Here is a 23,839-nt window from a genome sequence, read left to right as displayed (position 1 = left end):
ATTGCGATTGTTTTTTCTTCGCTATTTATTCGCTATTGCGTTCGTATCTATTGCGAACAACAGAATGATGTCTTATTCAATGCGAACGATTTGCGAACGTTTTGCGAACGAGCAAAGATAAAAATAGGTCCAGGTCTTCTAAAGCAATCCACGATTTCTCGTTCGGTCGTTAATCGTTAAATACATTTCTACCGAACAATTATCGTTTAGATTCGGGCGATTTAACGATAATCTGAATGATAATCGTCCGGTGGAATAGGGCCCTTAGTGTGAATGTGTTCTGGTGGTGGCTTGGCTTCTCGAGGACAATAGGAAAGGGCATTTAAATTTTAACAAGCCTGACCCTTCTCTTCTCCGAAATCTGCCATCGGATGGGAAGACCCCCCATATACATTACATGGTAGACCTCTCACATTAAAATCGAAACAGTTAATGACAATAGTTGAAACATGAAGTGACCTATCCTAGATAAGAAAGCATTACACGGGCATGTGCAAAATATATAGTAATCTTACCAAAAGTAAACAGGCATAAAATGGATATACATTTATTTCTAAACCCGTAAACACTGAACCAACGTGTTTATCAAAAATATAAAACAGTTCTGAATCCATATAAAAATAAATTAAAATATATTTTTAAAATATACAAGTTCTCTGTATTACAATGATAAATTATTAACCAGAGGATATTTACAGGAGGTATACAGACATGAACAGGATAGGGTTCTGCTCACACCGCTGCTGTCATCTCTGGTTTTCTGACAGCGTGCTGGATCCATCAAGTGTCTGACACCAAGACGCCACTAACTTATAATGTGGTCAGTTGTTCTGAGGGAAAGTAAAGCGTTGCATGTGACGCTATTTCTTCTGTCAAATGTGGGGGAGACGACAAAGCAGATGTGAACACAGCCTTACATGACAATTTGTGGACTATATACAAACACATATATTGAGGTTAATGGGCGTACTTCACAAATCAAATACATCTAAAAGAAACAAAAACTATGGCTGGCATAGTGTTATCCATAGAATGATTATAAATAAAAGACAACATATAAACCACCTATATAGCAGATGCATCAAAGTCTGCACATTGGAGCACATTTATCATTATGCGCCCCTGGTGTACGCCAAAGATTTTGGCCTTTTCGGTAGCGAACCCCAGGGGTAAGCCCTGCTCTCCTGATGGGCGGGCAGTGGGGTGGGGGGCTCTTATTCAAAGCAGGTGTAGATTTCCGCAGAAGTCCTGTGACAGGCACAGGTCCGGCCGCTTTACTAGGATGTGTGCACCTCTTAGTAAATCTGGCTGGGGATAGGGGGCGGAGCTTTTATTTAAGATGTCCCCCATAATGCTAAGATGTTTAGAAGTCTTACTCCAATATCTATATTTTATTTAAAATTTATTCACATGGTATCAATCTGTGTTTATCAGCATGTGGCTTTCCATCTTTTACAAAGCTACAAATGCCATAATGTTCTGAGGACATATTGGGAGTTGTAGTTTTGCAACAGCTGAAGATCCACCGGTTGGGGAACAAAGATTGATGAAGGAGAAAAAAAGCAGCAAAACAGATTCATGATGGTGAACCAGGAAGCCTGAGATTGTCTCATCACTGACATCTTGTGGACAAAATAAGAACTTGTACTTATTACAGTCACAGCTGCTGCAACACCACCGCACATTGGGTATAGTAGTCATCCATCACAGGCTGAGAACCACTGCTTTATAACGTCACATTATCGCAAGTTGATGAAGTGCTGTACTGTCCGCTGACTGTCTTGTTTCAACTCCTCAATGTGAGAGTCCAGACGCTGAATAAGATCCTGTGACCGCAGTTCTTCCTCCTGCAGGAATCGCGATGCTATTGTGTTCGGTGGGGTGGAGGGGGGTAATGGTAGCTGCAAAAAAAAACAAAAAACAGTGAATGAATATATGAAGTTAACGTTATGAAGAATTGCATTGAAAAAAATTCATTTGTAGTGAAATTAGGGAGTAGGACAATTTTTTCATCTATTTGTAATAGATATGTGACACTCCATTAGGGTGGGTTTCTATGGGGTGTAAAATCTTTATATATCTATATATTAGACAGTAGTGAGCTCTAACGGTGGCTGCATAAAATATATTTGTGCAGGGTATTTGGAGCTCTGTATCAGAAAAATGGAAATCACATTATATGAAGCTAATCACGCTATACATTGATAACAAAACAGTGGAATTCAATATTTCAGAATCTTATTAACTTGAACTATCATGGATGGAAATGCTCCTACCTGTCCCCTGGAATCCATAGTGCAATTGGGGGGAAAAGAACAGTGGATTGTAATCTGCTAAAACTATATGACGGCCTCTTTTATTAGTTAGGCTCTATTTTAACATTGTACCTGGTTTAATATAAAATAAAAAAAGCACAAGAGAAATGATTCCAATACATATGTCTCTCATGTTATAAGATTAAAGAGTCTGGAGGAATAACGTTTATAAGGGGTCAAGGTACCTTAAATGGGTTATCCAGGATTAGGAAAAATACAGGTACCCTCTTCCAGAAAAAGTGTCATTCTTGTCCTTGTTTGTAGTGGTGGTATTGCAAATGTGGTGTTGTTTTGAAGAAGGCGGCTATTTTTTCCTATTCCCGGAATATCCCTGTTATAAATAAGTGTTGCTGTTGTTGTAACTTTCAAAATCTAAATCAGCAGTAGATGTGATATAAAGCAAATTTGAAATTTACATTATTATTTTTTTTAGTTATCATGGAGAACACTGCACTTCCTGTTCTCTGACTTTTTTTTACCTCAGAAAACAGGAAGTCCTTTGTATCCCAGGCCATCTGAGCGGTCACAGAGAGAAGGCAGTCATGTGATTGACAAACATATTAAGCTGTGACTCTCTGTACTGTCAGAAAATCTGCCTTTAGGAGACTGGACCTGGATTCCTGTTAAGGTTCAGCTTTGTTTTACACCATGATAAAAAAAAAAGAAATTGTATATTGCAGACCTGCCTTAGGTTACGTCTACTGTTGATTTAGATTTTGAAAGTTATAACAACAGCGACACTTTAAGGCATATTCCCCTCCCTGAAACCCCACTGCTGATGTTACAACAGCGCCCTGCTGATCAGCACTATCTGGTTGTATCTACATGTAGGAAATGCCTTCTCGGCCAATCAGTGAGCAGTAACCCACCTCAGTCAGTGACATACCCAGACAGCACTTAGCAGTAGGCACATGGGCAGCACTGGATTTTTAAAGCACCCTGACACCTTTAAAAAAAAGTGTTTCACTAGAAAACCCTTTACTGAGTTTTGCGATGACCACTGAATGTTGACAACTAAGTCTGCGTTCACACAATGTAATGAATTTGGGAAACTGTGGCCAGAGTGGTGATTGAAAAGGAGCCATATGTTTCTAAATTCATTGAGTTCTATTGACTTCAATAGAACAACGGACGTTGTGCACAGTGTATTAATTACGGCCGTTGTTTACTGTGGCTGTACAAAACACTGATCATGCCTATTTTCTACAGCTTCAGTTCATGAATAATGGCCATAGAAAATATACAGTTTGCAGACTGTGTGGCCGCCCTGCCGGCCGTAGTGTGAATGAAAGTTAATGCTTAATTGATTTTCATTCACACCCATACAGCCAGCAGATTCTATAGGTGGACAATTCTTTTCCGAAGGCCAATAATGTAATTTCATCTGGAGGAACACATAATACAGCGGCCCTTGTTTGACACTGAAACTAACGGCCGTTGTATAACGTTGTGTAAACATCGTTAAACTGGAAATATGATGGCTGGATCTTTCAGGCAATCACACTGTTAGACATAGGTGGCAAGACTATGTTGAATAGGTTTCAAGTTACGATGGTCCACGAAATATCACTGTATGGGAAACATATTGTAAGCAGAAGATATTGGATCACTGGACTTGTGCCATCTTGAAAGAATGTAAGTAATGTAAAAAGCTCTAAAACAATATAGGTCCCACTCTCCCCATTACAGACTGAAGCTTCACCTGTGCCTCTTGGTGGGATTCATCAGTATTTCCATCACCAGTTTTGCTGACTTCAGAGGACACAGACTCCTGAGAACCTGTCCTGCTTACACCTTGCAGAACAGAGGCGGCGGCTTCCTGCGTAGATTGTGGCGTATGACGCAGCTCCTCATATTGCTGGGACACTTCATTCAGACGCTCATTTAGTGCTTTCAACTCTTCCTCATGTCTGCTTAACAGGTCTTGTGTTCTCCTATGGTATCGCAGAAACATAATTAGATTTTATTTCATATTTATAAGGAACGCCATAATATTTCAATAGATTTCATAACACTTTTTAAAGTGTATTTTAAATATGACCCTATTTTGGTATAAGCATCTTAGGATAGGTGCAGGTCCTGGAGGTGGGACCCACATCTTTCAGATAGTTATAGCATATCCTGTGGCATAAATGTCCAGAATCACCCAAAATCAGCCAGCCCTCAAAGCATTAGCAGGACAGTGTGCTGGCGTCCTTACCGTTCCACTGCGCTCTGGATATCAGACTGTCTGGTGTGCAGAACAAGTTCCAGATTCCTCCTTGCCTGTGACAATTCTTTCTGTAGTCTCTGATTTTCACATTCCAGGTTATCTAAAGCCTGACAATGTAAAGAACAGAGAGGGAAAATGCATAAAATGCAAACAAAGAGGAGCAAAGCTTTAAAGAAGTTTCAGCAGAAGTCTCTGGGAGGAAAAAAGAAATAACATGCGCTCACCTCACCTCCAGCGCTGGGGGCCACAAACCATCAATCCGGTCCCCAGCTGCTTCTTGGTCTGAGTGGGGACCTGGATTGTGACGTGTCAGGTCCGCTTAGCCAGTCAGCAGCCAAGGCGGGACCCCCCTACAGCTGCTGACTAACTGAACGGATCTGACACGTCACAATCCGGGTCCCCACTCAGACCAAGAAGCAGCTGGGGACCGGATTGATGGTTTGTGGCCACCAGCGCTGGAGGCGGGGAGGTGACAGCATGTTATTTCTTTTACACCCCCCTCCCCAGCACTGCCGGACTTCCTGACTTCTCATTTAAGAGGCCAAAGTCAACTATATCCCGGGTTTATTACATTGTATATAAATTATTAGAAAAGATAAAGTTTATAGGTGTCTGGTGTGCACTATGATCCCACTAATGCACCTCTCTCCATCTTACCAGCCGCACATCTGGCTCTTGTTTCTCCAACATTGTAGTCAGCTGCCAGTTCTCATCTTGTAATGTTTCCAAAGCTGCCAGTGAAACCTTAACAAAAAGAATAAGATGACATACTTTAGTGGACAAAATTACATATGTAATAAAATACATGAAATGCATTGAAGCCAAGGATAAGGTTAAGAGATTAGCGAACTCTAGGGCTGCATCCATCTTCTCCAAGCAGCAGGATTCAAATGCTAGGCATGAAATCTGCTGCCATGCTCTGTACTGTCATTTTCTATGGCTTTACATTCTCGCAGCGGATTTTTCATTTCACAGTGCGAATGTAGCCCCTTCCCACTTAAAGTGACACTGTCACCCCCTTTGTGCATTCTGACATCTCTACACAGGTGTAAAGAGTAAATTTAGCGTTTTTCATACCTTATTTCATATCATACGTCATGGTGTTTGTTCAAGTAAAAAGTGACCTTTTATCAACTGCAGATTGTATTAAGTGGGCGTGGCCTCGCTGCATTAGCGCCACTTATCCCCGCCCATAACGGCATCGTTGGCGCCGCCCCCTTGACGACCATTGGTTGGCCCACGTAAAGAGGGTGGGGTCTGGACCTTTCGGCCAGCCTGTTCCAATGGCCGACGAGGGGGCGGGGGCCAACTGTGTCGTTGTGGGCAGGGCTAAGTGGCGCTAATGCCGCGAGGCCCTGCCCGCTTAACACAATCTTCAGTTGATAAAAGATGACTTTTTACTTAAACAAGCACCATGACGTATGATATGAAATAAGGTATGAAAACCGCTAAATTTACCCTTTACACCTGTGTAGAGATGTCAGAATGCCCAAAGGGGGGGTGACAGTGTCACTTTAAGCCACCGCTGACAGGCTAATACGTTATCTGGCTGTGCTCCTGCTTGCTTCTCGGGCTCCCAGCTCCCCGCTCAACCAATCAGTGGCAGCAGTGGGGCAGTGCACTGATTTGCTGAGCAGGATGCCAGGGAGTCGGGGCTAGAAAAATAACAGTACAGAGCATCGCAGCAGATTTTGCAGAGTGAAATCCGCTGCGATGCAGTATGTGTGAAAGCATCCTTAAAGTGTACCTGTCACTTAAAAAAAACAACTTTTGACATGTTGTTAAGACATGAGTGTTCAGACCATAGCCAATCACTAAGATGAGCACTGAGAGAAGCGTGCTGCTAAACTCTTCATTCCCAGTTCTCTGTGTGCACGACCACGCAGTCCCATATGCTTACATTGGGACCCTGTCATGGCTCTCAGTCATGTGGCACAGAGCTGGGAGAGAACAGGCTTCACATGCACCTCTCAGCGTTTGCTCCAACAATCGGTCGATGTCTTAGTTTTTAGATCAGAACTTTCAAATAGCTCTACAACATACGGACAGTTTTTTAAATATGAACGATGATCCACGGCACTCCGATTGAGTGAAGAAAATCTTTTTTTTTCTAACTTCAGTCTATAACAATATAATCACACAATGTTTCAGCGGTTCACTCGCTATTTTAAGTGCATAGAAGTAAACTTCATTACAACATTAAACACACACGTAGTAAAAAGTGATTGGTCTACATAAATGTCCATCATATATTTGACCACACAGAGATTGGTGTGAAAAGATGCCGATCATAGTAAGGGACCCATGGTCCATTGTGATAATTCAGTCCAAAATGTCTCACATCTGTGTAACACCACCTTCTTTCTTTTGGTGAAAAAGTGTTTTCTAAACATAAGTATACAGAAAAACTTGAAAAAACAAAAACGTATATTCTAGAATCAGGATACGTAAGGTATTTTGTGTAGTTTTTTTTAAAGCAATGGTGCCCATTTTAGCCCCTCCATAAGGCATTGTATAATACTTATTCTGCAATTGCCACTCATGTGCCTACTTAGTGATTCAGATAGTATATTTGTGGGACCTGCACAGTTCTAGGCTCCGTATTAAGAATCGGGTGTAAAACATGTGTCTTAACAATGAACAGCATATCATACACAGCAACATATAAAAACAACTACACCCATGATAGTTTCCTGGACTAATCTGCACCTACTTTATGCTCTGCCGCTTCTCTATCCGCTCTCTCTCTCTCAGCCTGAACCTTGCGCTCCCAGTCTTTGGAATTCCAGCTAGAAGAAGCAAAGCCAATGTCCTTCTGGTGCAATTCCTGCGTCAGCTGAGAAATCTCCTTCTTCATCCCGTCCAGAACACTGCTGTAGGAGAGTTCAGCCTGGGTGAGCTGGCTCTTTAGCTGTAGGCGGATTAACAAGCAAAGTATTACACATTCTCAAGAAGAAAAAGACTCCAGAATCTTATTTCACGTATTTCTAAAGCTGGCCGTACACATTACACCAAAGCTGGCTGATCCCTATAATTTAGCAGGGACAGGCCAACTATCTAATGTGGGTCTTAAGGATTTCAACATGCGGATTTTTTCTTTCCCACAGGAAATAAGCCGCTGCCAAAGGAGGCTGGTAGCGGCTTATATCCTTCTTATTATTGAAATAAAAATGTGCATTCACCGGTTTTGAACGTGTATATTTTTTGATGGAGTTTGGGGGATAGCCAATTTATTACATATGACCTATGGCTTTACAAAAACTTATTACACTAAACATATTTTTATAAATCCATTATTAAGAAAGACAGCACAGGATTCACAATTACCTTAAAGGGGGACTCCAGAGAATTTTTTTGCATAAAAACCTGCTGATAGTTCCCAGTAGTCGCTTCCTTTTACTGGTGGCGGTCTTCTGAAGCTTGTAAGCCCCACGGTTTTGGTGAAATTCAATCCTATAAAAATATGCAAATGAACTTGTTAGGAGCACTGGGGGTGTTCCTTGGCCCACCTGCCGGCTCAGATGCTCACACCTACCGATGCATATATTCCTGCCTGCCTGCTTATGCATACGTATCAGTAGGAGTGAGCATCTGAGCCAGCAGACGAGACAAACGGGGTGCTCTAGGGGGCCGAGGAACGCTACCAGCGCTCCTACCAAGTTAACTTGCATATTTTTACAGGATCAAATTTCACCAAAACTGCAGAATTTCCAGGCTTCATAATACCGGCACTGGTAAGAGAAAGTAAGCGGATACCGTATGTAAGAGCCTGCTAAGTTTCCCTTTAATAAAAGTTATGCCACCTTGTAATATAACTCCATTAAAATGAATGTACCTCTTTTTTTTATTTACACAGCTACTTGTGTGGAACAGCAGCACAGGCAACATGGTCCCATCTGCTGCCACCAATGGTTCTGTCAAGAAGTGCAGGGCTGTATAAGTCTTGCAGTTCCAGATCCCCGACTCTGATCAAGTGCTGCCGCACAGCAATATACCGATCAGGGTCCCATTCCACCCATGTACCTTATATTTAGGAGGCTACCCCTCACTATAGAACAGCAGCCTCTCTACAGCATCAGTGATTGCTATAACTATAGTGGTTCGAGAAGAATGAGCAGTGATAGCAACCACCGCTCGCTCTGGAAAGGCTGCTGTGCTATAGCGACAGGTAATGTATAAGACTATAGAGTACCTTGGGGGGGGGGGACCCTGCTCAGCAATGTGCTGTGCTTCAGCGCTTGATCAGAGCAGGAGAAGCAAGCGAACTGAACTGACAGGTCAGCGCTCGCTTATTCTTCATATTGCCCCCTTGTAATAGGGGCTTTACACCAGTACATTCAGCAAGTCTTATTAATTCATGCCTGCAGTGAACTCTTTTGTAACTATTTTTTCCCTGCAGAGCCCCTTAAAGGGCAAAATGGTATAATGTCTGGATTTCTGAGCTACTTTGCCAAATGAAAACACATACGGCTAAATTCACACATGGCAGAAATGCAGATTAGAGAAGCGGGTGAGTGGATGAGATTCCACAAACCCCATCTACACGCTGCAGACATTTCCTATTGAGAAGCAGAAGCATGCTGCAGGGATTTATCTTGCTCATTATGCTGCAGATCCACACAGGGGGGACACAGGGGAGAAATCGGGAGTGAAGGTGCATTAGAATTCCCACCATGTTTGCACCAGCCCTATATATAACAGCTACACAGAAGGAATACTAAAGAGTACATATAGAGAAAGATGACTGACTTTCTTAATCTCTGTCCAGCACTTCTTGTGCTCCTCTTCTAGAAGATGCCGGGATTCAGCCATGACCTTCATCTCTTGGGTGATCTGCTGAGTCTGCAGGGTCATGGACCTGACCTGGTCCTCCAAATGGGTCACTTCTTCTTGCAGCCTCTGTTCATTCAGACGGCTGATGGACAGCTCAGAGCGCAGCACTTCCACGTGCCCATCTGATAGTCTGGTCTGCTTTAGTCTTTCTTCTAGTGATCTTCAATTTAATCAGGGAAAAAACACAATAAAAAAACATTAAATATTTTAAATGGATAATCTTTTTTTATTAGAAGGGATCCCAAATAATGCTTGACAAAGGGGGCGCTCCAGCTCCTACGGATGGTCTGGTGACATAACACTGGCTGAGGTTCATATTGATTTATAAAGTGTCAGAAAAGACTAATGTCATGCTGTTTTCCTATTATGTATGAAGACAAAAAGGTGTTGCATGTTTTCTTTTGGACATTTGAAACGTATTAGGAGTACTCCTGAGGGAAAAAAAAGTTTTTAAATCAACTGGTGTCAGGAAGTTATACAGATTTGTAAATTACTTCTATTTAAAGGGGTTATCCAGCACTACAAAAACATGGCCACTTTTGCCCCACTCTCCAGTTCAGGTGTGGTTTGCAATTAAGCTCAATTTACTTCAATGGAACTGAGTTATGCTAAGTTTACGCGGAGCGATAATTGGCCCGATCACACGGTTAACGATCTCGAAGTATTTTCGAACGATTTTTTTTTTTATAACGATCAGCGTTTAGACGGTACGATATATCGTACGGAAAAATCGTTTTGCGATCGCGCGCCTGCAGCCCGCCCCCCCCGCTCGCAGCCCGGCCCCCCGCTCATACGCCGCTCCGATCCCCCCCCCCCCCCCCGACGCCGCTCCGATCCCCCCCCCTCCCCCGACGCTCCGATCGCCCCCGCCACGAGCATACGTTACCTGCTCCATGTAGCAGGTTTCATAATCCCCGATTCCCCTCTTCAGTGCATTGATTGGCTGAAGAGATGAGCCGGGAATTTCAAACAGCTCCTCTTCTGCCAATCAGTGCTGCCGTGCATTGATTGGCTGAGGGGATGAGCCGGGAATTTCAAACGGCTCCTCTTCAGCCAATCAGTGTGATGGCTGAAGAGGCGGTGGTGATCGAAGCGGGGGTGGCGATTGGGGCGGCGGCGGCAATCGGGGAGGTGGCGGCGATCGGAGTGGGGGTGGCGATCGGGGCGGCAGGGGTGGCGATCAGAGCGGCGGGGGTGGCGATCGAGCCGGCGCAGGGGGCTGCGGATGAGCGGGGGGCCGGGCGGACTATCGCGCGACAACTGTTTACACGGAACGATCTGCGAATTTTTTGCCGTGTTTATACGTACGATTATCGGTCGAAATCAATCGTTATCTCAAAAATTCGTCCGATAATCGCCTCGTGTAAACGTAGCATTAGGGTCCATTTACACAGAAAGATTATCTGACAGATTATCTGCCAAAGATTTGAAGCCAAAGCCAGGAACAGACTATAAACAGAGATCAGGTCTTAAAGGAAAGCCTGAGATTTCTCCTCTTTTCAAATCCATTCCTGGCTTTGGCTTCAAATCTTTGGCAGATAATCTGTCAGATAATCTTTCTGTGTAAATGGACCCTTACAAGCCCCAATCTGGAGACAAGAGTGGGGCAAAAGTGGCCATGTTTTTGTAGCGCTGGATAACGCCTTTAAAAATCTCAAGTCTTCCAGCTTCTGTATGTCCTGCAGGAAGTGGTGTATTGTTTCCAGTGCTCTCTGCTTCCACCTCTGCCCATGTCAGGAACTGGCCAGAGCAGTAGCAACCCCCCATAGAAAACCTCTCCTGCTCTGAACAGTTCCTGACAAGGACAGAGGTGGCAGCAGGAAGCACCATGCTAGACTAGAAAGTTTACACCTCTTCATGCAGAACATACAGCAGCTGATATGTACTGGAAGACTTGATATTTTTAAGTAATTTGCAAATCTGTATAACTTTCTGACACCAGCTGAAAAATAAAAAAATTCTCTGCAGTTTCCTACCAGGGCAGCACTTATGCTCGACTATGGACTATCCAGGGGCAGCATTTATATTAGACTGCTCAATGTTCTGGCCCAGAGTTTACACTAGACTATGGACTATGTGCTCTATGACCTAGCTGCCTGCAGTTGCCACTTGATAGCGTGCAGTCGCTTGCTGCCTACTATACACTATCTGCAGCAATAATACAATTTTCAGTATGCTTCCATGCATCCTCTGTATGCAGCAAAAATATTTAACGTCTATAACGATTGGCTGTATAAGCTTTGGTTGGAATGTTAAAAAAATGAAGATGCTAATTTTTTTTGTGCAGCATTTGTGACCATTCTACTGCCATCTGGAGCTTTACAGAGAAAAACACTGTATGGCACTTGCTATATGTCTGTATAGTAAGTCACCTGATGCTGTTCTCTCGGTCCCTCAGGACATCACTCACTCTCTGCACCTCTCTATGAAGTTCTTCCTTCTGAGCTTTAGATCCTTCCAGAAAGTCTGTATGTGCTTGTATGGTCGCCCTCAGCTCTGCTTTTTCCTCCTGGAGAACCTAAAAAGTTAAAGAGGAGTCATATCTGATTGTCTTGGTTGGGATCTACCAATAGTCAAATGTCTATCAGACTTGACAACAATGATCCAACATAGCAGATTCTTCCACACTGATTCTGTGCCTGGAAGCTAATTATTTCCTCTTGTTACACAGAAGTCATGTTATGATCAGTACAAGTATTTGCTAAACAACTGATTGCTAAAAGCTTGAAATGTCAAAAGAGAAGAAGTATAAAAAAATCTAAACTTGTAAAAAACTGTAATTATGAGACATGAACAAATGCAATGGGTGGATAAAGGGAAACTCCAGCCCTTTAAATGTTTTTATATCTTGCTACCCTGGCAAAGAATATTACAGACATGCTATTTTACCTTTGGTCTTTGGGTCCCCCGATGAACGCTGCTGACACCTCTAAGTCAAAAGAGACTGAAACTGCACAGCGTAGCAGCCAGTGATTAGCTGAGCGGGCTGTCACTACCATGACAAGTCTGTCCCGGAAATGGTGTTGGCAGTGTTTAGTGGGGGACACAAAGACCCCTTTAAGCTATTAGGAGTACAGTAGTATAGCAGTACAGTGTTACTCAACCTGAGGCTGGGAGCCACATGTGGCCCTTGGATCAATAGCATGAACCATTGGACTCCAAATCTTCCCATACCAAAAGTTATTTCCATTGTATGTACCTATGGCCTCAAGGGATATGATACAAATGCTGGTTAGATTAATTCTTACCTGTGCACCTGGCAGCAACAAATGTGCCCGCATTTCTGCATTGAAATCTATGTTAGTTACAGGAAAACAAACTAGAAAGTGTTCCTGTCCTGATAGATGGGGGTCCTCGAGACTGACCTCAAACTAACAAGAATTTATGATGTACCCTTTGGATATACTATATATGTCTGATGATGGAAACAATGTTCAATGAACTCATACTGCAGGTAAGTGTCTACAAATCAAATGAAAGAAAGAATATTGATGAGTCGCCAGGACTTTAACCTTGATTCTCATCTTGAGACACTGCAGCATGCTAATACCCCATCTACAGATAGTGGGGCATGTAGTTTGTATCTTAGGATCCTTTTACACTGGCCTATTATCAGGAGACAGGAACACTTGCTGACAATAATCGTCCCACATAAAAAGACCAGAGATCAGACGACGAATGAGAAATCTCTAGTTTGTTGGTTGATGGCACCTTTTATAGATGCATTAATGCATCAATGGCAGTCAATCATAAGTCTTTTCCACAACCAGCTCACCTTTATTGTCTGTCGGGCTTGCTCAAGTTCACGCTCCGCTCTCTCTCGCCCTGCAGTAGAAGACTCCAGCTGTGACTTCAGATGCTCAAGCTCTTCTTCTTTCACACATAGACTGTCATTAGCCCGCAGCAGCTGACCGCTGAGGTGCTGGAGCTCTGATCGGCCGGCCAGACTGGTCTGTTCTAACATCTGTTTCCGGCTCTGAGACTCTTCCTGATGGGTCACACAGAAAAGAGACATTTCAAAATTCTATACATTAGTAAAGATATAGGAAAAATTAGGGTGAGGGGGATTAGGGATGAGACATGGTGACAACTGAAGAAGAAGAGGCACTGCTAGGAGGGTCATTTAGAACAAGCTGAAAAGCTGCCAGATACTACCAGCACAAGTTATCTTAAGGTAACAAAATGGAAACTCCACTGGAATAATCCAATATGGCCTATACGCTTTTGTTCTCATGATCTCAGTTCACAATGAGTGTTTCAGCTAAAAATGTTGCTGTGTTATATGCTCCAAAATACATGGTGAAAATCGTCTGTGTGCCCACTGTTTTCAAAGTGAATATGCCCAGAAATTCACGTGTCACTTGTTTCGAGTGTATTGCCTGTCAATGTGGTTTGGACATGCAGGATGCACATTAGCCCCATTGAAATGCAACCCAAGTTGTCAAAATATGCAGCAGAAAAGCATAGCTCTCCTCTGAATTACTGCAGCCTATTATGCTGTGTATTTTTCCCTTTTTGGAAAAAGTACGTTGTGTGAACATCCGCGTAAGAACCAGGGAAGGCACTGAGGCTATTCCACAGTGGATCAGATGGTAATGGAATTATAACTTGGGTATGCATTATCCTTATCTATTCAGGGGTGGCTGCATGACAGCTAAGGACGTATGGGAAACTTGTCGGAAAGTTTTCTGTCACTGTCCTGTTCGTCTGAATCCGGTTTGGACCATGTTCCATTTTTATTTCTATGGTAACCATGTCCTAAGACCTGTTCAGCTCTGATAACAATGCCATGGTGTGAAGATGTCTTCACTTCACTCCCATATACCTGATATTTTTCAGTTTGTTCAGCCAAGGTCCTCCGTTGTGCTTCCAGAGCGGCTACCTGCTGCTGATACAGAAGACGCTGCTTCTCCCAATCCAGAGACCTTTGGCGAAATTCCTATAGATGTTAACATAGTCCAAAAGTTAGATGAATGACATGTGTAAAAAAAATAAAAAAAAATTCAGCACCCGTGATCAGGTGATAGAACCCATTTTCTTTCTAGACCCCGATATCCATATGGTTCACAGGCTAAATGGCTTGGATCAGAGAGAATGTGCTCAGCTCCTCGCCCTGCACCATATTCCTACCTTGATGTACATGTATGTCAAAAGTTGGGAAGGGCTTGATAAGTGCAGATATAAATTGTATAGTATCAAAATATTGTTGTTTGACTTATTTGTATTAGTAGCAATTCTGTAAAAGCAAATGACCCCGATATAACATGGCAAATAAAGGCCACAATATCTTCTGACTTGTTTTTGTGTCCACAATTGAGATATATATATATATATGTCTTCTGTCCTATGTAATGAGATGGGATGATACCAAAAGAAAATACAAAGGAAATCTTATAGCTGAATTCTTTACCTCTAGTCTGCGTGTCAGCCGACTGACCTCTGACCTGCCTTCTTCCCCGCTGCTTTTCAGCTCCAACCTCTGGTGTCTTCTCTGTACTTTTTCGTACATTTTTTTCAATCTATTTAACTAAAGTAACATTTTTGCTTATAAAGCACATGAGAGTCCCCATTGTAACTGTTTTACAGAGCAGTGGATTACAGATGATCAATAAACATCAACAACATTTAACGCCTCCCCCCCAAAAAAAACACAGGGACACGTCAAAAATGTTTATCGATCGGAATCAAAGTGATTCAGTGTGGAAAGTTGCTATAGATATAATAGCATTTTGACATACCTCTTCCTGAAAGCGTGCCAGCTGGGTCTCATACTCCGCCGTCTTACTACTATTACTCTCTTCTTGCTCTACCAGCTGCTTTCTCAGAGACCTAATCTGCAAACATGTTTTACAGAAATGTGAATTAAACAAGCGCCTAGTCATGGACAAGCAGGCCAAACTATTTGTTAGTCTTGTACTGACATTATGAAGTGGCAGTATGCAGTCCTCAGTATATTGTGCAACTTCAAAGAGAGAGAAGACCAAGACCAAATCTCCTCACAAAGGTCCTGGCCAAAGAACAAAGCTCACACTGTTACTACACAGCTAGCCAAACTCCTGCAAAGCACTGACTTATTTAGGGTTATCGCATAAATGTGCGCTGAGCTTCTGGGACACCTGACTGCTCCCACTCCGCTAAAGAATTCCCCATTATATGTAGCTGAGGAAGCTGTGCAGAGGGACAACCAGCAAAAACTTTTCTCATGTTACAGAGATATGTCAAAAGTTTTGATCAGTCAGGGTCTGGGTGTTCAGACCCAGATCAGTAGAATGAACAGGGAGAAGCGAGCGGTTGAGCTCTTCACTCCGATACTCACTACTTTCCCCATCTCAATGCAGGAGATGGATTCTATAGTAAGTATAGGCGAAAGTCAATCTGCTGTAGCAACATAGGCAGAGAAGCGCTCAGCACTCAGTCCTAATGACTGGTGGTGCCCAGAACACCCATATCCCAGTTGGGAGAGGGGTCCTGACATCACATATTCCCTGTTACAAGAGAAATCGTAATAACCAGTAGTCAATTTATTCATAAACATTTAAGGGAAATAATGAAGGAATTGCACAATGCAGAGTTCTAAGAACTTGATCATAAGGACTGCAGCACTGAGGTGGTTAATGGTTGGGATAAGAGACTTCTCTGATACCAGCTGCTGAAGGCATCTGTCAGTGTCAGATGGCAGCCAGCATCTCCGCTGTTGAGCTTGCTCTTTGCATCCTTAAAGGGGTTATCCAGCGCTAAACAAAAACGGCCGCTTTCTTCCAGAGACAGCACACTCTTGTCTCCAGTTTGAGTGCAGGTTTGGTAACTCCATTGAAGTGAATAGAGCTTAATTGCAAACCATAACTGAACCGGAGGCAAGAGTGGTGCTGTCTCCATGTGGCCATGTTTTTGTAGCGCTGGATAACCCCTTTAATGCTGCCATGAGAGGTATGTAGGCCATGGGGCATTAAGGTGCCTGATTATCTTGACACACTAGACTAACGGGCCTATTCCACGGAGCGATAATCGAACGAATCGGCCGATTATCGCTCCGTGGAATAGAGACAACGATCAGCCGATGATCGTGTCATCGTCTGATCGTTTATTTAGGTGCAAACCTAAAATCATTGGGCACCCACCGCGCATCGCTTCGTGGAATAGCGGTGCGCTGCGGGCGACCGACGATTCCACAAACACCATACTTTACCTAACCATGCTGCAGGGCTTCTCCTGCGCTCCTTCTCCCAATCCCGCGAGCAGCAGCAGCTTCGGTGCGGCCTGACTTAGCTGACAGACCGCTCAGCTAATCACTGGCCGCGGCTGAACAGTCTGTCGGCTCAGACAGGCCGCTCCGAAGCTGCTGCTGCGCCGGGAACGGGAGGAAGAGGAGCGCAGGAGAAGCCCTGCAGCATGCTTAGGTAAAGTGTGGCCTTTAAACAAGGGCTGCAAGGAAATCGGTAACTATGTCCCTGCAGCCCTTGTTAAACGATTATCAGGCCGTGTAATAGGCCCAGTAAACAAACAAAGATCTAGCAGATCGGCGCTCGTTTACATTATTGATCGGACCCCCATCGGCCCGCGGAATAGGCCCCTAAGGGCAAGGGGGAAGCCACACAAAGGATTGCTGCATCATTCTTGTGGCCCTTTGCAGCTATCGCCCACACATCCCATATTACACAGGGATATGCCCAGCTGACCATTTCTTGATGGGTCACAACAACTCACTCAGTAGAGGAACCAGTGTTTGCCTGTTTTTGAGCTGCTCGCTGGCCCAACTACACATTAGATATTGGCCTGTGCTGCCGATAATAGCCCTCTATAGCAGGGACCTGTATTCCATTTCCACCTCGCCGTGTGTGGCCAAAGCCAGCGACACCATCTCTGTGAGCAGTATGAGATCTTACCTCTTGGTTCAGTCGTTCTTCTCGTGTTCTAGCAGAGCTAAGCTCCTGATCCCGCAGCTGCAGCAGAGTATTGAGGGTCTCTGTATGGGCTTCCCACTCCGCCTTCTTGTGCTCCAACATTATATCAATCTGCTTCATGAGCTCTTGCAGCTCAGCTTCACAGGAACCAAACAGCGTCCTGAAAAAAGGAGAGATATGGAAAGGTAGGTAAAATGGCTGCCTGCTGGGGAAAACACTATGGGGGAGATTTATCCAACATGGTCCAAAGTGAAACTTCAGATACAAGGACACATAGGGTGACATTACACTGTTAAAGAGGCGACAGAGATGTGTAAATTACTTCTATTGAAAAAAATCTCCATTCTTCCCGTACTTATCAGCTGCTGTATGTCCTGCAGGAAGTGGTGCATTCTTTCCAGTCTGGAGAGCAGGAGAGGTTTTCTATGGGCATAGGCTACTGCTCTGGACAGAGGTGGCAGCAGAGAGCACTGTGTCAGACTGGAAAGAATACACCACTTCCTGCAGGACATACAGCAGCTGATAAGTACTGGAAAACTGGAGCTTTTTTAATAGAAGTAAATAACTAATTTATGGCACTTTCTGACACCATCTGATTAGATTTTTTTTCCCCCGCTGGAGTACCCCTTTAAGCATATACCATAGTGTATATACTCACCCCGTCTTAGTCTTCTGCATTCCCTGTAGTAAAGCCTCCATCCCGTGCATCGGAAGCCTGCAGTAACCAAAAATGATGTCAGTATATGGGTAATCTGTACAGACTGTATAATGCCTGGGGAAAACTCCCGCATGTAGGCACACATGGCCGATTTGTAGCAGCAAAGTGAATGAGATTTATCAAACGTTACGATCAGTCAGTCTGAGTGTTCAAACCATAACTGATTGTGAGAACGAGCAAAGAGAGAAGCGCCATGTAAATACTTCTCTCCCCATTCTCTGTGCTGGCGACAAAGATGGTTCAATTGAATCTTGGTCATGTGACAAGTGTAAACCACCACCAGAAATGACGTTCTGTCTTGTGTGAACTGACTCCAAGTGATGGAAACCAGCAGGGAACATCTGGGCTGGGCTGCATTCACCAGGAATATGGCAGATCCAGGCTTCCGTAGGATGTGTATTGTGTCAACCATTATAACTACACATGACCCCGGCTGGTGCCTATGCTGGGACTACTAGTTCTACAGCTTGTGTCAGGCTTTCCACTTTCTGCAGTTCTCTCTCTGTATTTATTACAATCGCTACCTCGCTATTCCGCAGAACAGTCACATACATGACACAGACAACACCGCACATACCGTACACCCGCCCCTCACGACAGTCTTCTCTCCGCTGTTGATGTCCCGGTGATAATATTGCTGTTCAAAATACTGGAGCAGCTTTCAAAGCTGACTGATGGTAAGAGGTAAAAATGTCCGCGTTCGCACGCCATTTTGTTGACGACTAGCTGTGGTAATGTCTGAGAGCAGAACGCACGAAAGATGGCGCCTGCGGCGGAGACTACGCAGTGGAGAATGTGAGGCTCTAGCGGTTAGAATCAGCATGGCGCGCAGAGACGAGGGGTGGGGCCTAGGAGCGGGAGGGGCGGGGCGGTATGGATATATTGTACTTCAACCTGTGGCTTTACGGTTGTCAGGGCATCATGGGAGTTGTAGTTTTGCAGCAGCTGGGGAGACACAGGTTGGGGATCAGTGTAGTATCTGTGTCGCTGATTGGAAAAGTAGAGCAGTTGCAACCATTATTGACGTAGGGGCATTTGTTTTACCCCTAGAAAAATATAAAATCTCTCCCAGCATCAGGTTTATCAAAGGAAACACTGAGCTCAGCAGTTACCATTAGGCTGCCTCATGTCACCACTAAGTACTGGGACTGTGTGGTTTATTCTGACAGGCAGTGTTGTCATAGGGGCACGATGGCTGACTACATTATGGGGCATTAACACCACCTAGCACTATAGTGAGTGGTAATAATCTAGAGATGGGCATTTATATGTGACAATCCTGTTATTTTAGTAACCTTGGTTACAGGTAGAGGCTAACATGATAAAGGACAAGTCCCTGGTAGTTGTTATACTGGAGGCAACTACATCCAGAGGGGCACATATCTACACTAGCTACCTACAGGGGGCACCTCTCTACCTACAGAGGGCGCCTCTCCACCTATAGAGGGCGCCTCTCCACCTATAGAGGGCGCCTCTCTACCTACTGGGGGCGCCTCTCTACCTACAGAGGGAACCTCTCTACCTACAGAGGGCGCCTCTCTACCTACTGGGGGCACCTCTCTACCTACAGGGGGCACCTCTCCACCTATAGAGGGCGCCTCTCTACCTACTGGGGGCGCCTCTCTACCTACAGAGGGAACCTCTCTACCTACAGAGGGCGCCTCTCTACCTACAGAGGGCGCCTCTCTACCTACTGGGGGCACCTCTCTACCTACAGGGGAAACCTCTCTACCTACAGGGGAAACCTCTCTACCTACAGGGGGCACCTCTCCACCTATAGAGGGCGCCTCTCTACCTACAGAGGGAACCTACCTACTGAGGGCACCTTTCTACCTACAGAGGGCGCCTCTCTACCTACTGGGGGCACCTCTCTACCTACAGAGGGCGCCTCTCTACCTACAGGGGGCACATTTCTACCTACAGAGGGAACCTCTCTACCTACTGAGGGCACCTCTCTATCTAATGGGGGCACCTCTTTACCTACAGAGGCAACCTTTCTACCTACTGGGGGCACCTCTCTACCTACTGGGGGCACCTCTCTACCTACAGAGGCAACCTTTCTACCTACTGGGGGCACCTCTCTACCTACTGGGGGCACCTCTCTATCTAATGGGGGCACCTCTTTACCTACAGAGGCAACCTTTCTACCTACTGGGGGCACCTCTCTACCTACTGGGGGCACCTCTCTACCTACTGAGGGAACCTCTCTACCTACTGGGGGCACCTCTCTACCTACATAGGGAACCTTTCTACCTACTGGGGGCACCTCTCTACCTACTGAGGCCACCTCTCTACCTACAGAGGGATCCTCTATACCTACTGAGGGAACCTCTCCACCTACTGACGGCACCTTTCTACCTACTGACGGCACCTATCTACAGGGAGAACCTCTATACCTACACAGGGCACCTCTCTACCTACTGGGGGCACCTCTCTATCTAATGGGGGCACCTCTTTACCTACAGAGGCAACCTTTCTACCTACTGGGGGCACCTCTCTACCTACTGGGGGCACCTCTCTACCTACAGAGGGCGCCTCTCTACCTACAGGGGGCACATTTCTACCTACAGAGGGAACCTCTCTACCTACTGAGGGCACCTCTCTATCTAATGGGGGCACCTCTTTACCTACAGAGGCAACCTTTCTACCTACTGGGGGCACCTCTCTACCTACTGGGGGCACCTCTCTACCTACAGAGGCAACCTTTCTACCTACTGGGGGCACCTCTCTACCTACTGGGGGCACCTCTCTATCTAATGGGGGCACCTCTTTACCTACAGAGGCAACCTTTCTACCTACTGGGGGCACCTCTCTACCTACTGGGGGCACCTCTCTACCTACTGAGGGAACCTCTCTACCTACTGGGGGCACCTCTCTACCTACATAGGGAACCTTTCTACCTACTGGGGGCACCTCTCTACCTACTGAGGCCACCTCTCTACCTACAGAGGGATCCTCTATACCTACTGAGGGAACCTCTCCACCTACTGACGGCACCTTTCTACCTACTGACGGCACCTATCTACAGGGAGAACCTCTATACCTACACAGGGCACCTCTCTACCTACTGGGGGCACCTCTCTATCTAATGGGGGCACCTCTTTACCTACAGAGGCAACCTTTCTACCTACTGGGGGCACCTCTCTACCTACTGGGGGCACCTCTCTACCTACTGAGGGAACCTCTCTACCTACTGGGGGCACCTCTCTACCTACATAGGGAACCTTTCTACCTACTGGGGGCACCTCTCTACCTACTGGGGCCACCTCTCTACCTACAGAGGGATCCTCTATACCTACTGAGGGAACCTCTCTACCTACTGACGGCACCTTTCTACCTACTGATGGCACCTATCTACAGGGAGAACCTCTATACCTACACAGGGCACCTCTCTACCTACTGGGGCACCTCTACCTACTGAGGGCACCTTTCTACCTACTGAGGGCACCTCTCTACCTACTGAGGGCACCTATCTACAGGGAGAACCTCTATACCTACAGAGGGCACCTTTCTACCTACAGGGGGCACCTCTCTACACACAGGTGTCACCTCTCTACCTACAGAGGGCACCTCTCTACCTACAGAGGGCACCTCTCTACCTACAGAGGTAACCTTTCTACCTACTGGGGGCACCTCTACCTACTGAGGGCACCACTCTACGTTCAGGGGAAACCTCTCTACCTACTAAGGCCACCTCTCTGCCTACCGAGGGCACCTCTCTGCCTACTGGGGGCACCTCTCTACCTACAGAGGCAACCTTTCTACCTACTGGGAGTACCTCTCTACCTACTGGGGGCACCTCTACCTACTGAGGGCACCTCTCTACCTACTGGGGGCACCTCTCTACCTACAGAGGGAACCTTTCTACCTACTGGGGGCACCTCTCTACCTACTGAGGCCACCTCTCTACCTACAGAGGGATCCTCTATACCTACTGAGGGAACCTCTCTACCTACTGAGGGCACCTTTCTACCTACTGACGGCACCTATCTACAGGGAGAACCTCTATACCTACAAGGGGCACCTCTCTACCTACTGGGGCACCTCAACCTACTGAGGGCACCTTTCTACCTACTGAGGGCACCTCTCTACAGGGAGAACCTCTATACCTACAGAGGGCACCTTTCTACCTACAGGGGGCACCTCTCTACACACAGGGGGCACCTCTACCTACTGAGGGCACCTACCTACTAAAAGGGGCATTATTACCACTTGGGGCACAATGGTTGGGGGAAAAAGGGGAGGATGGTGTTTGAAAAAGTGCAGAGCCTAAGATGTTTAACAGGTTCTTTAGATACAAGTCATGGATAGGAGAAGACCTCGTCGTGCTCCAGGTCACATGGTGAGAAAAAGGAAAGAGACTGGCTCCAATGAGAAGATCACTATAATGGTATACAGATCCTGTGTAGAGCTGGTATATATGGACACCACAAGGGGATATTTTGGTCATTACATATGGTATTCTAGTTAGTTACTGTATGGCGGTGTTATTCAATCTCTGGATGGTGGTGATGTGACTTCATGATGCAGATGTATTTTCTGTCCCTGGTATTACTAGTAATGATAGTCTTGGTATACTGGGATTTGGCCAGTAACAGTATAATTTGGCAGAAAATTGCTGCTATTTCTTTTATGTGCATACCCCACGTTCACCAATATTTGGCAGAGTTGATTGTTTTTATTGTTACACAGTATGAGCAGTAGTTCTGTGATCTCTCTCTCTCCTCACATGATGTAAAGGGACATAATTTTGATTAACAAAGTTTCTTTGATCGCTGCAAAGGGTCATGACTGTGATCACATGATCAGAGCCTATCCTATCCCATTGGCCTTGATCGATGCCCTGAAGCCCCAGGTTGTTACTAGTAGGCTCCTGCTCAGTATGAGAATCTTCTTTTAAACCAGCAATGTAAAAAAGACAACGCATCAGAGGTACAGCGAGCAGCTGCTGTTAAAACCTTAACTAGGGTTTCCACTGGCATCAAGAACCAATAATGTAACAACAAATGCCAGTGTCTAGGGAGCCCAGGTATATAGAAAAATCTTCATCTGATCACCTTATCCTCTTCATATAGGGGCCCTTTTACACACCCTGACAAGGTGCGATCAGTCGTGCAGCCAGGTCACATGAATGATCGCTGGATTGTTCATCATGGTTGGCCACACATTCCCATTTACAGAGAAGATGTGCAACCAAATGCACAAAAGATGCAATCAGCCTAGTAACAATGGTTTTCTTCCCCATGGACTGATCGCTGACCCTTTTACAAGGGAGATTATCAGCAATGAGTATTCCTGTCTGCTGATATTTGGCCAATGTATAAGGGCCTTCGGTTATCCTTAAAATAAATCTTTTCTTCCATATCAAACATTCACAGGTATAAAAACATTACCCTTCCTTATTTTTGCAGTAAACCAAAATCTTAAAAGAAAGAACAGTTCCAGTCTGATGATATTAGATGCCTATAAGGTGATTGAGAAGCCTCCTAGTAAGTCCCATGGCTCGTTCATCCCATGGAGTGGTGGTGTCCTGGGCAGCGAGCTCTTCAGCATCCATAGATGCATCTTTTAATCTACTTCAGTCCAGCCCTCACATCTTTAGTGATCTATTGTCTTTGTTTCCCAGGTTTTACCTTTTTTTTTTTTTTGTTTCTTACCTTCATCCTCAATGCAGTTCCGGTGCAGTTAGTTGTGTACTCCTCGGTCCGGTGAGACTGTTAGTAGCGCTGGGGCACCTGTTAGGAGCACTGCCCGCCCCCATAGTGCTAATCTGCACCGATCAGCCTGTCCCTTTTTAATGATAATGAATGGAGCAGGCTGGCCGAGAGCGGATTGGCACTATGGGGACGGGCAGTGCTCC

At 45.2% G+C, this 23,839-nt stretch overlaps 1 protein-coding gene across 2 annotated transcripts; it reads right to left on the bottom strand.

Annotated features, from left to right (window-relative positions):
• Window positions 1–546: 546 nt before the first annotated feature.
• On the bottom strand, window positions 547–18,770 carry CEP63 (centrosomal protein 63). Of its 2 annotated transcripts, XM_069975661.1 has the most exons (14): window positions 18,557–18,770; window positions 17,920–17,976; window positions 17,244–17,421; window positions 15,099–15,194; window positions 14,771–14,887; window positions 14,186–14,299; window positions 13,136–13,348; window positions 11,733–11,878; window positions 9,277–9,520; window positions 7,241–7,438; window positions 5,185–5,271; window positions 4,516–4,634; window positions 4,018–4,249; window positions 547–1,901 (listed from the first exon to the last, which is right to left on the bottom strand). In XM_069975661.1, the coding sequence occupies exons 2-14, from the start codon at window positions 17,967–17,969 to the stop codon at window positions 1,740–1,742; spliced, it is 1,956 nt and encodes a 651-aa protein (XP_069831762.1). In that variant the 5' UTR covers window positions 17,970–17,976; window positions 18,557–18,770; the 3' UTR covers window positions 547–1,739. The 2 variants fall into 2 exon arrangements, with proteins under 2 accessions (XP_069831762.1, XP_069831763.1); XM_069975662.1 differs by lacking the exon at window positions 17,920–17,976.
• Window positions 18,771–23,839: the final 5,069 nt, after the last annotated feature.

Source organism: Dendropsophus ebraccatus, chromosome 6, assembly GCF_027789765.1.
Source record: "Dendropsophus ebraccatus isolate aDenEbr1 chromosome 6, aDenEbr1.pat, whole genome shotgun sequence".
Lineage (NCBI taxonomy): Eukaryota > Metazoa > Chordata > Amphibia > Anura > Hylidae > Dendropsophus > Dendropsophus ebraccatus.
This window is presented reverse-complemented; position numbering and strand designations above follow the sequence as displayed.